Genomic DNA, 11,461 nt, shown 5'->3' with positions numbered 1-11,461 from the left:
GGATAAAAAAATCTAATAATATGACAGAAAGGACAAAGTGGGAAAATAACAGTTCGAAACATAATTAAATAATTAATGTTAAACATGGATTTTGACAATAATTAAATTTTTAGCTTTTACTACCCAACATTTTCTAATTGAACGTTTCTACTCACTATTAATATTTTTTCCGATACGTTAATAGAAGTACTAGTATACTGCCTTCTCTCATTAATATAGGAGTTAATTTGATTTTCAATTTGGTCCTAAATATAAAACCTAAATTTATTTTATCTTTTATATTTACCTTTTTTTTTCTCTCAAAGTTGTCCTTATATTATGATAGTTGTATATGTTAAATGTTCTATCAAATAATAGTTTTAACTAATACACATGATTAGCAAGGGTATTTTAAAAAAGATAACACATATTTATTATAAATAACTAACTTAATTAATTTTCTTAATTTTTTCAAATTATTCAACTAGATCTTATATTAAGAATCGGGTGTAATATTAAAGTGCTTGAATTGTAGAGGCCTCCTAACACCTTCCAAGGAACAAAAAATCAGATCGGATACTAAACTGGTTGAGATCATGGTTCAAGGGTCAGTTGGTCAAACCAAGATTAACTCAGGGTCCAACCGATCATATTAAAATAATATAATTTAATTAAAAATAGCGAAATATAACAAATTAATAATCAATAATAACAAAATATAAGGAAATATGACAATAGTTTGAATATGACAATAACAAAGTATAACAATATTGAAAATTTTGATCTTTATAGTTCATCATTAACTAAAATTAATAATTATTAATACCAAAATTATCATTAAAATTCATTTAAATCTATAGGGGTTAAAATATTAGGAGCTGAATGAAAAAAAAAAAAACCAATAACAACCTAATAATCCAAACTAGTTTATTACCGGTTCATATCGGTTTTTTACCGGTTTTCATCAATTCACATCGATTTGACCGGTTCGCCACCAGTTCAACTCCTCCCTAGTTTAATATCCAAACCGAACCGAATCACTGATTGGTTCACCAGTTGAACCGGCTGGTTCAATCCGGTTTTTTGTTATTTGATTTTTTCCTACCTTTACTATCTGTGTTATAGTCTTGAGAGGGGATAAATATGTTAATGGGTAGGAATTCTCTTCACTTTCTTTTTCATTCTATTCCTTTTCTTAACATAATATTAATATTTAAATAATTTATATTTTAATTTTAATTTTTTATAATTTAATATTCTAATAGTAATTTTATAAAAAATAAATTTAAACCATTTAAACATTAATATAAGGATCACAAAAAGAGAAGAGGAAAGATGGGAAAAGTATTAAAAAGAAAAAATTACTATATAGTTTCACATAAACAATTTAATTACTAAAATGTCTATTGATCATAATCTTTTGTGATTTCTTACATCGAATTTGTTATGCTATTTACTTGTGGAGAAATTTCTTAGTAATTAATGCTTTTATAGACTGCACAAAGAAAAAAGAGAAAATGATCGCTTCTTTTTATTTTTTTTTTAATCAAAGACACGTATACTAATGACTCAAAGTTATAAGGGATAACAAACTCACAATTTTTCGTCTAGAAACAACTTTTATAATTTCAAAAATATTAATAAAATTAGTTAATTTAATTAATTATAATAAATATGTATTATTTTTTTATAAACTATTACATTTAATTATGTACATTAAAACTATTTTTTGATAAAATCCTTGCAATAAATAGGATATTTCATATAGAACATAAATTTGAAAGACAAAATCGATTATAATTTTATACTTAGAATCAAATTTAATCTCAACTATCGATCTTATATCTATATAAAATAGCATTTAAAAGTAATTATAAGTACATTTTATATAAATTGAGACAAAATTCTTCTTACATAATTATCTCACATTACCTTCGTTTCTGATTATAAAAACTCATTTATAGTACCATATTTTAAACCCCTCACTCCCCATGACCATTATTTTTTTTGTTAAAACATAAATATTTTTTTATTAGAAAAAAATTTTATTCAAGTAATGGCCCAGTTTCTGGGTGGAGTGCGGTGTTTCCATTTTAACTAGGCCTTAGGTGTCATCCTCCTTGGGAAAGAGAGTGGTCAGTCAAGGCCCTTACGCGCTCAACCAGGCCCACGGTGGTCACGCGCTCTCGCCGTTGGCAGTTGGGACGTAAATTCACGCGCAATGGGAAGGCTAAGGGAAAGGAGGCTAGCAGGGATTGTTTTGTCATTTTTTATATTTATTTTTTAATATGCTTCCAAATTCAACAACCGGTGAACGTTTCCTTATGGAGCACGTTTAGTGGGAACCGAAACGTTATAAATACCCTCCATTTCTGCGTTCCATCCTTCTTTCTTCTCCTTTCTCTACCTCCTCAACGTTTTCTCGCTTTCTCTTCTGCGCTTCCTTTTCTCTCTCTGACAGATTTGCCGCTTCATTGCTTTCCTTTTTCACACTCTGCCCCCTTCTCTTTTTAAGCTCTGTTGTATTTCTCAGCTTCATTCTCATCTTCGTTGTTCTTGCTCTTACTCGGCCTACACATTACCTTCCTTTCTCTCTCTCCGTTTGGCCGCCTAGAAAATTACCGAGAAAAAGAGATACTGTAGCTGAAATATCCTTACCAAACAGTCAGTGCAATCTTTTTTCTGGTTGCTCTGTTATTCTGCTGGCTGTCGAACTATACATCGGTTCGTGCTTTACTTGGTGTTAGTTTTGTTACTGGTTTGTTTCGTTTCTGAAGATTTGGCTCCTGGAACCTGCATTCGGAGGATTATGAGTTTTCTCATTTCCTTTTTCTTCTGTTTGGAGCTCGTATATTAGGTGCGTTATGAATTTATGATTAACTTTCTTCATATTGCCGCTTTCTCTAATCGGAATGCTTTAAAAAATTTAGATTCTAAGAGTCCGGTGAGGATTCGTGTTGCTTTTTTTTTTCCCTCTTTTGTTATGGTCTGATTTTGACGGCGTAAATTGCTTGCCATGAGGAGAGTTCGGTGACGTGGAATCTTTCCTCTTGCCTTGCAGTTTAGAAGTATTCGGTCATATTTTGAATATTAGAAGCCGGTCAAAATTGGGCTTTAGTTCTTAATCTTCGTCGGCCTACACATTTCCGTCCTTCCTCTCCCTGTTTGACTGCCGGGAAAGTTACTGACATAAGATTCTTTAATTGATTATTCTACCAAGCTGTCCGGGTATCTACTTTTTTCTTCTGGTTATTCTGTTGTTTTATTGGCCGCCGAACTATAATCAAATCGTGCTTTAATTAGGTATAAGTTCTTGTTTGTGGTTTATTCCCTTTTCTAACGTTTGGGAACCCGGAACCGGCACTCTGAGGATTATGAACATTCTCATTTCCTTGTTCCTCTGTTTAGAGCTCCTATATTATGTACGTTACGAATTTATTTAATCATTTTTTCATCTTATTTCCCCTTTTTTTGCGCAAGAATGCTTTTCAAATTGAGATTCTGAACGTTTCCTGGTTAAACTTTGTTTTTCCCTTCGGGTTATCGTCCGATTTGGACTGCGTATATTGCTTTGCGATTGGAGAGTGCCGTGACGTTTTGGCCCATGGAATCTTGCCACTTACCTCTGCAGTTGATGATTATTCAATTATAATTTAGAAATATTAGCTTGTCAAAATCCGGGCCACCTGTCTTAATTTAAAGATTATGAGTAGTATGCTTCCTTTTTCCCCCCCCCCTTTCTTCCCCTATTCTAACATATAATCATCTTCTTTGACTGGTCTTTAATTGATTGGTTAATTCAGTTTTTTTCAGTTTTCCGACCACAGGATGGATACTGTCGAGTTTGGACAAAAAATTCTGATGTGTCTTCCTTGGAACTATGTTTGATTAAGCTGATGTGATTTGTTGATTGTTTTATGCTTGATTTTTTTCTTTTCGAAGTCTGACAGTTCCTTGTCCTGATCTCGTAAAGTATTTTGAACCATTTAAAAGAAAAATAAATAGGGAAAAGTCAATTTCCGTGAACTCTATATCTTTTCTTCGTCTACATCCTAGTGTTGTTCCCCCCTAAAATAGGGAGCAGTTTCATTTATGCTGGGGGGGGGGGGGAATTCTGGCCTTTGTGTTAACAGGCTTCAAAGAACCATTACATACACAATTGTGGATTTTTTTTTTCCCCTTCGGTTGTCATGATGCTTATTTGGGATCACAACAGAAGTATGGTGTTCTATATATAAATGGTTACTGGTGATAATCTATGTCAGTTGTCTTTTTTATTGCAGAATCTTTATTTGTTGGGTCCATATGTATTATTGAGTCCCATGCTTTGTAGGCCCGTAATGTGTGGTTGCATAGTTCTTTCCTGTCCACTGCATGGGGTAGGACAGCTTGACAATGTGTACATAACTATTATCTGCTTAGTTATGTTTTTCTAAGGAAATTTCACTTGCTCACAACGAGCACAATATCTATTTTCATTGTCTTGATGGCCTTTTTTTCTTTTTTTTCTTTTTCCTTTCCTTCATCCTTTACTATTGTTGATTTTTAGCTTGTGGTGTAGGTGAATTTTAGTCCTGTGTGATTCCTTCTTTCTGCTTCATCATGTTCTAGTCATTCTTGCCAGTGATTTTTACTTTGTTTTGCTGAGCAAGTTGATGGCTTAGTTATTACTTATTAGGAGAAGGTTACGCTTTTCCTCTGCCAAATAGCTGGAGATATTGGGTCATTTGTTCTATTTAATCGCTATTTACTATATGATAATTAGATTTCATCGACTTTTTCCACTTTTGAACCCTTAACATTATTCATTGTTATCATTGTGAGTATATCAATCCAAAAATTTTTCAAGAAAGTAGAAACCCTTGGTATCAAGCATGGAAATCTCTGTTATGAATTTAACATGTTTTCTAAAACTGAATTTATCTTCCCTGGAGTTGGGAATATGAAGTTTATTATAAAATATATGAATTATAGAAGTAGGCGTACCAGTGTCATGCGCAATATTAGTAGGGTTCAGTGAAACTTCATTTGAAAAATATTTATTCTTATCCTTTTGTTCTTTAGCAGCCATATATATTGATTTTTAGAAATAACAATAGAGAATAATTACTTAGAATGTTTAATTTACTTTAACCTTCAGCATAATATTTATATTGTCATATGGGACTGCAGAATTTCTTTACAATGGATTAACTGAACTGTGATGGTACGTACTGTAGATGCATTTTTCTTGTTCAAAGACAGATAAACTACTCAATTATGGTTCAAGGTGAGCCTCAATAATATTGAGTTGTCCATTAAGGTCTATGCCTAGTCTGTGGATTTCAAATCTTAGGTTTACTGCTTGTAGGATGAGATCCTTACTGTCCTCATTTGGATTTTAGTGAATTGGACAGTTTTAAACCAATCAATTAAGCAAGAACCCATGCAACTTCCTTCCTTTTTTCCTTTTCTTAATTTTCTTCCTTTGTGTTTGTTTTTACATGGCCAAGTGGATTCATGCTTTGCAATTATTCTTCTAATAATAGAAGTTCCAGTACCTGTCTTCTTTACTTTTTTTTCATGCTCCCCACTTTTTCTGGCTGCTTCATATGTTCCATAATATAATTGTCTATGCATGTCAAGCGTCTTTGTCATTTATTGGTTTGTTGTTGACAAAAGCATTTGCATGTGCACTTTTTGTAGTCACATCCGCTGAATTTTCTAGCTGCTTTTCTATGCCTACTTGAGGCTGCATGTATTTAATGCCCCAACCAAATTCCTCTCTCAAAATATATGTCTTCTGGTAGGAGTCTTCTTTAATTTTCTTTTTTGCTTATGGTAAGATGGAAAGGTAAACTTGAATGCTGTTTGTTTCAATAATTCTGCTGCTTGTGATTCAATGAGTTCATAGAAAATTGATCATATGATCATTGCTTTCAGGAGCTTGGCAGTTGATGGACTGTTACCCTAAGAGTAGTGACAAGAAAACATTGAAGAAGTGGTTTTTTATTGATAAAAGAGTTGGTTGAAGTGAAAATTTGATATTGGCTCAATTGCCGATCAATACGCTACTAGTTTCTTAAATTCCTGCTGCTCTACAAATTAATCTACAAAACTGGATCCAATGGACCTGAAGTCAAATCATACTCCTGTTCTTACTGATGCTGCACCCATAACGAAATCGAGATTGGGCGTGCATTCCAGTCTGTTGCCTTATTCTCCAACAGGGGCAGCTTTTCCATCTGCCCTGCTTCTGACAATCCCTAGGAAGAAGGCAGGATTTCTTGATGATGTTCGTTCTAGTGGTTGGCTGGATGCCATGAAATCATCTTCTCCTACAGCCAAGAAGATAACAAAGGATATTAATCATGGTTTTGCATCGTCTGATGCTGATAGCGCTTACGCTACCTGGCTGGTATTTCTTGTTTCTGCAGCCTATTGTGTTTGATTTTAGTTTCCATTTGTATAATTCTGGATGGGTTGTTTATTGTATTTCATTTTCTATGCTTTTCAATATCACAGCTAAAGTATCCATCAGCACTTACGTCTTTTGAGCAAATTGCAAACTATGCAAAAGGCAAGAGAATAGCATTGTTTTTGGATTATGATGGAACTCTTTCACCAATTGTGGATAATCCTGACTGTGCTTTCATGTCTGACAATGTGAGTAATCTTCTCCAGATTTTGGGTCCAGTATTTGAATTGGGAGCTACTCTTCAATTGTTCTTATTTTGCTGAATTTGATTTGGTAACTTCTTTAGATGCGTGCTGCTGTTAAAAAAGTGGCAGAGCTTTTTCCCACTGCAATAATTAGTGGAAGAAGCCGTGACAAGGTATTTGGCTTCTCTTGAACAGTTTATTGCAATTTTCTTTCTCTTTTTATTCTTCTGTAGCTATATGCATATTTGTGCTCATGCGGAACATTCTAACCTTCTCCACACCACAATTTGCTCAGGTATATGAATTTGTAGGACTAACTGAACTCCATTACGCTGGTAGCCATGGGATGGATATCATTGGTCCTGTCAGACAATCTGTATCTGATAACCATCCTAATTGCATTAGGTCTACTGACAATCAGGTACTAAGGTTCAATCAAAGTTTTGATTTGGTGTTAACTTTTACACGTTATTTTCTCTTGTCTTCTCAAAAAGGGCCTCTTTTAAGATCTTTGAAAAATAATACAGGGAAAGGAAGTTAATTTATTCCAACCTGCTGCTGAATTCTTGCCCATGATTGATGAGGTGGGTATATTTGAAAAATCCTACAGTGAATCAGCTTCCAATCGTTTTCTCTATTGGACTATGGCATTCTGACAAACTCATGTTTGGGCAGGTGTTTAATTCCCTTATTGAATGTACAAAAGACATTAAAGGTGTAAAAGTTGAGAGCAACAAATTTTGTGTCTCTGTACACTATCGCAACGTAGAGGAGAAGGTAAAGGATCCTGTTCTTATGCTTAATATTTTGCTTAGGTACCTATTGCTTTTCATAAAAGATTAACTGTTCTTAATTAAAATGCAGAATTGGAATATGGTGGGGCAAAAAGTCCATGATATTCTGAAAGACTATCCACGCTTGCGATTGACCCATGGGCGCAAGGTACCAAATCAAACTATATTGAATTATGAGTAATCACACTTACCTTGAATGCTAGATTTTAGAAAAATTGGACTGCTATACTATAATTAAATGAGCAAATATTTGGTATTTTATTTTGTTTGAGAAATAAATTGTATGCTAAAATATGGTAGTAGAGTGCAAAACAGTGATAAATTAACTTAAAAGTTATGAAGATGATAATTATGATGGAAAATTTTAATTCAGTTGTGGAATTTTGAAGCAATCTATCCTATTTAGATTATTCAATAACCTTTATCAATAACCTTTATTCCCTATTTTTCAGGTTTTAGAGGTCCGACCAGTGATCAACTGGGATAAGGGCAAAGCTGTCACATTTTTACTTGAGTCACTTGGTGAGTTCATTTCCTATTTGTTTACCTCTGCGTCACTTTATGGAATGTCAGAGATATCTTTGTTTTGCAGCAAGTGACATTGGAAATATATTTACAGGGCTTAGCAACTGTGATGATGTGCTCCCTATATATGTTGGAGATGATCGGACTGATGAAGATGCTTTTAAGGTATGACACTTGACATGCACTAATTTATGTCCCCGAAATGTTTTTTGCTTTCGCCCTTCTTTCTCTTCCCCCCTCTCAATTTTCCTGATCAACTAAATTTTAACAGGTTTTGAGGGAGGGGAATAAAGGTTATGGCATCCTAGTTGCTTCTGCACCGAAGGAAAGCAATGCAGTCTACTCTCTCCGTGATCCATCAGAGGTATTTCTCAGTTTCAACATAACAGCTTAGGAGGAGGGGGGGTGTGTAAAAAGAACTTGGGTCAAAATCGTATAAATTCATCCAAACTTCTCTGGCAGGTATTTTGTGCTCTTTCGGTCCTAAATATAAGACTTATTTTATAGTGTAATTTACACTATAAAATGATTCTTGCATTTAGGACCAGAGGGAGTATTTTATCTGTAAGGAATAGGCTGCTAGCAAAATACACTTGAAATACTACATAGATCTTTAGGTCAAGCACATTGGCATTTGATGTTGGACAGGATTGAAAAATAAAAGGGCTGAACAAAGCTGATCAAAATCAAATATGACGGAGATCTTTTTTTTCCAGCCATGCTTTCCCATTTTAATCAAAGTGGTCATTTTATTTGATGATCAGACTATGTATAAGAAACATACTTAAAGAAACTCTGATCTTACTCATGCCACCATGAAATATCCTTACGCCTGAATACTGATATTGTTTACCCATATAAATCTTAAATTAGTCAATTATTTAAAAGATTCATAAATCTCAAAAGATGACATGATTATCATCATCATCATATAAAATGATAAATCATCTATAATCTTATCTTCACGCAATGTCGCCTTAACTTCTTCCCTGATGTTTATATTTGCAGGTCATGGAATTTCTCAAGTCTCTTGTGTTTTGGAACTCAGGCCTCCTTAAAAGTTACATATAGGGAGGAGAATATAGTCTACTATATATCTAATAAAGATAGTTTTATGTTTCAAGATTTTTGGGTCTCCAAGCAAAGTACTCCAGGAGGTTTCTTGGAGCGGATTTCAGCACAGAAGCCTCTCATGGAAAAGCATAGTCTCTGCCTGTAGTAACTGTAAATTCTTGGCTCATAATTATTTCATAAAGTATTACAGAAATATGTGCTGAGGGTACTTTCCTATCAGAGTATATTAATGTTCAATTCATCTCACTTTCTTTGTCAATTTTGGTCATTTTCTCTGATTGTTCATTCATGGGTTCCACGAGAAACTACTCATTTGTTAATTCTTTTATATGTAGAATGATATACATAAATTACATTTTTAAATAAGCTTAGTGGCCATTGCGTGAATGTTGCCTAAGTAAGGGCTCCCCTTTACCCACTCCCATCTCTTTTTATGTGTCCCTCTGCGATAAAATTACTAGGGTAGACTTTGGCAAAAGAAAATTCTTCTTCTTCAGATGCTTTCAAATAGCTAAACTCTCTGAACATACTTCAGCGTTATGCTAGGTCTAACTTTGGTAATGACTATTTTCATCTATTAATTAGTACTACTGCTATCTTTGAAAGAGCTAATTTTGAAGAAACACAACATCAAGCTTATTGTGGCTTTCCCATTTTTCTTCGCTCACGTTTTTTGGTTCCATCCATTTTTGTATTGTACGGTTGATTGTAGAAATTTAGTTGTCTGCCTCCCCCCCCTCTCTTTCGCGGGCCAAAAGTAGAACTATAGAAGAAGGAAATGAATACCATTCAGCCTGTCAACTGACGCCTCATCAATTGGGGGAGGGAAAAAAAAACCTCCGAAAAGTGTCAACCTCCACTAAGTAAATGGTATTGTCGCAGATTATATGTCTATCGAATTTAACTTATAGAGATAAAAATATCTTAATAAGTAGGAGAATTATAGGAAATAAAAATTTAACACAGGGGATAAAAAGAAAATAAATCATAATCTTTGACGAAAAATTTAAAAAAAATATTTAAAATGACAGATCTGATTTTAATAGATTTCGTACAAAAATATTCCAAACCACTACAAGAATAATTAGCATTATATATTTGTTATTTTGAAATTTAACAGGTATGTTTTTGTCATTTTCTCAACTTTTTTTAAATAAGTTTTATATTTAGGATTAGGACCACAAGTATATAGGAAAAAATGATGTAATAACCAATAGTACTTTCCTAATCCTAAATGTAAAACTTATTTTATAATATAATTTACACTATAAAATGAATCTTATATTTAGAATTAAGGAGTATTTTTTTACTTTTCTTTTTAAGTGAAGGGGTCTTGAACTAACCAGAACCTTTGCCTTCCCTGCTTCCCAAATCCACATGCTTTACAATAAATTCCAGTTACTAACAAGATATTAAGTCCCTTTGAACCAATACACACATCTAGATATATTTACTTTTATTATATTAGAGAATTTAAAAGCTAATCAATTTCCATAGGTTCTACCTTTTTTGAGAAGGCAAAATGATTATCATTATAGTAAAATTAACAGTCTACATCACAATATTAGTTACTTGAAAAAAAAAGTATGAAAGAAACGGTAAAAAAACCTATAATCATTACACTTAGAGATAATTACTCTAGAAAACAAAAACAGGAGATGTTTGTTCACTGTCCAATCTCCCTTTCGAGGCTTTACGAACATGAGTGAGATCCACGAGCTGCTTCTTGAAGCAAATCAAGATGAGTTTAGAACCTTCCTTGAACAAGTCTTTTCCCATGTGTACTACCCATAGCAAGATCTGCCTCAAAAATTGGTCTACCTTCCATAAGTTCTACTTACTACTTTTGCCTCATAAATTGATCACATTTTTCTCTAATGGAAAAAAGTAACTCTTGATTGGTATAAAAAAATTAAAAAAAGAAACAAGAAAAAGAAAAAAAAAGGTTGCCTTTTGTTTCCAAACACAGCTTAATGCATGGGAATCATGCAAATACCTGTAAAAGCGATTAAATCACGAGCATAATCATCTGATTGGCGTGAAACCCAGCATTTCATGTCCTCTTGATCTCCCTCGTTTCTGTTCACAGTTTCTAGAATCTCGTAATTAAGTCCCACCTAAGAGAATTAAATATAAAAAAGTCATTTGAAATTATGAAATTATTCTGAATTTTCAATGGACTTTTTTGTAATAAATTTTATTTCTTTGATTATCAAATTGTCCTTATTATCATTTTTCTTAAGTTTACATTGACAACTGAAAGAGTAGTCGTTGACAACTTAAGGTACAATGATTGACAACTATCGCGGTAGGCATTGACAACACATTTTCTCAGCACATCATAAAATGTAATGCATGAGTTGTCAATACCTCCGTGAAGTTGTCAATCCTTGCACCTTAAGTTGTTAATCACTGCTTTTTCAGTTGTCAATACAAACTTAAAAAAA

At 33.3% G+C, this 11,461-nt stretch overlaps 1 protein-coding gene across 6 annotated transcripts; it reads left to right on the top strand.

The window, feature by feature from the left end:
• The first annotated feature begins 2,657 nt into the window (after positions 1 to 2,657).
• On the top strand, positions 2,658 to 9,411 carry LOC114713069 (trehalose-phosphate phosphatase A). Of its 6 annotated transcripts, XM_028897647.1 has the most exons (13): positions 2,658 to 2,836; positions 3,041 to 3,207; positions 5,902 to 6,376; positions 6,484 to 6,624; positions 6,723 to 6,794; positions 6,917 to 7,042; positions 7,149 to 7,205; positions 7,297 to 7,398; positions 7,486 to 7,563; positions 7,868 to 7,937; positions 8,035 to 8,105; positions 8,212 to 8,304; positions 8,949 to 9,411. In XM_028897647.1, exons 3-13 carry the CDS (start codon positions 6,086 to 6,088, stop codon positions 9,009 to 9,011), a joined length of 1,164 nt encoding a protein of 387 aa, XP_028753480.1. In that variant the 5' UTR covers positions 2,658 to 2,836; positions 3,041 to 3,207; positions 5,902 to 6,085; the 3' UTR covers positions 9,012 to 9,411. The 6 variants fall into 6 exon arrangements, with proteins under 6 accessions (XP_028753480.1, XP_028753478.1, XP_028753484.1 ...); XM_028897645.1 differs by lacking the exon at positions 3,041 to 3,207; XM_028897648.1 differs by lacking the exons at positions 2,658 to 2,836; positions 3,041 to 3,207 and adding an exon at positions 3,242 to 3,401.
• The last annotated feature ends 2,050 nt before the right edge of the window (positions 9,412 to 11,461 follow it).

Source organism: Neltuma alba, unplaced genomic scaffold, assembly GCF_004799145.2.
Source record: "Neltuma alba isolate B1F8T4 unplaced genomic scaffold, ASM479914v2 tig00011414_pilon, whole genome shotgun sequence".
Lineage (NCBI taxonomy): Eukaryota > Viridiplantae > Streptophyta > Magnoliopsida > Fabales > Fabaceae > Neltuma > Neltuma alba.
The sequence above is the reverse complement of the archived record's forward strand: the minus strand, read 5'-3'. Positions and strand labels throughout refer to the sequence as shown.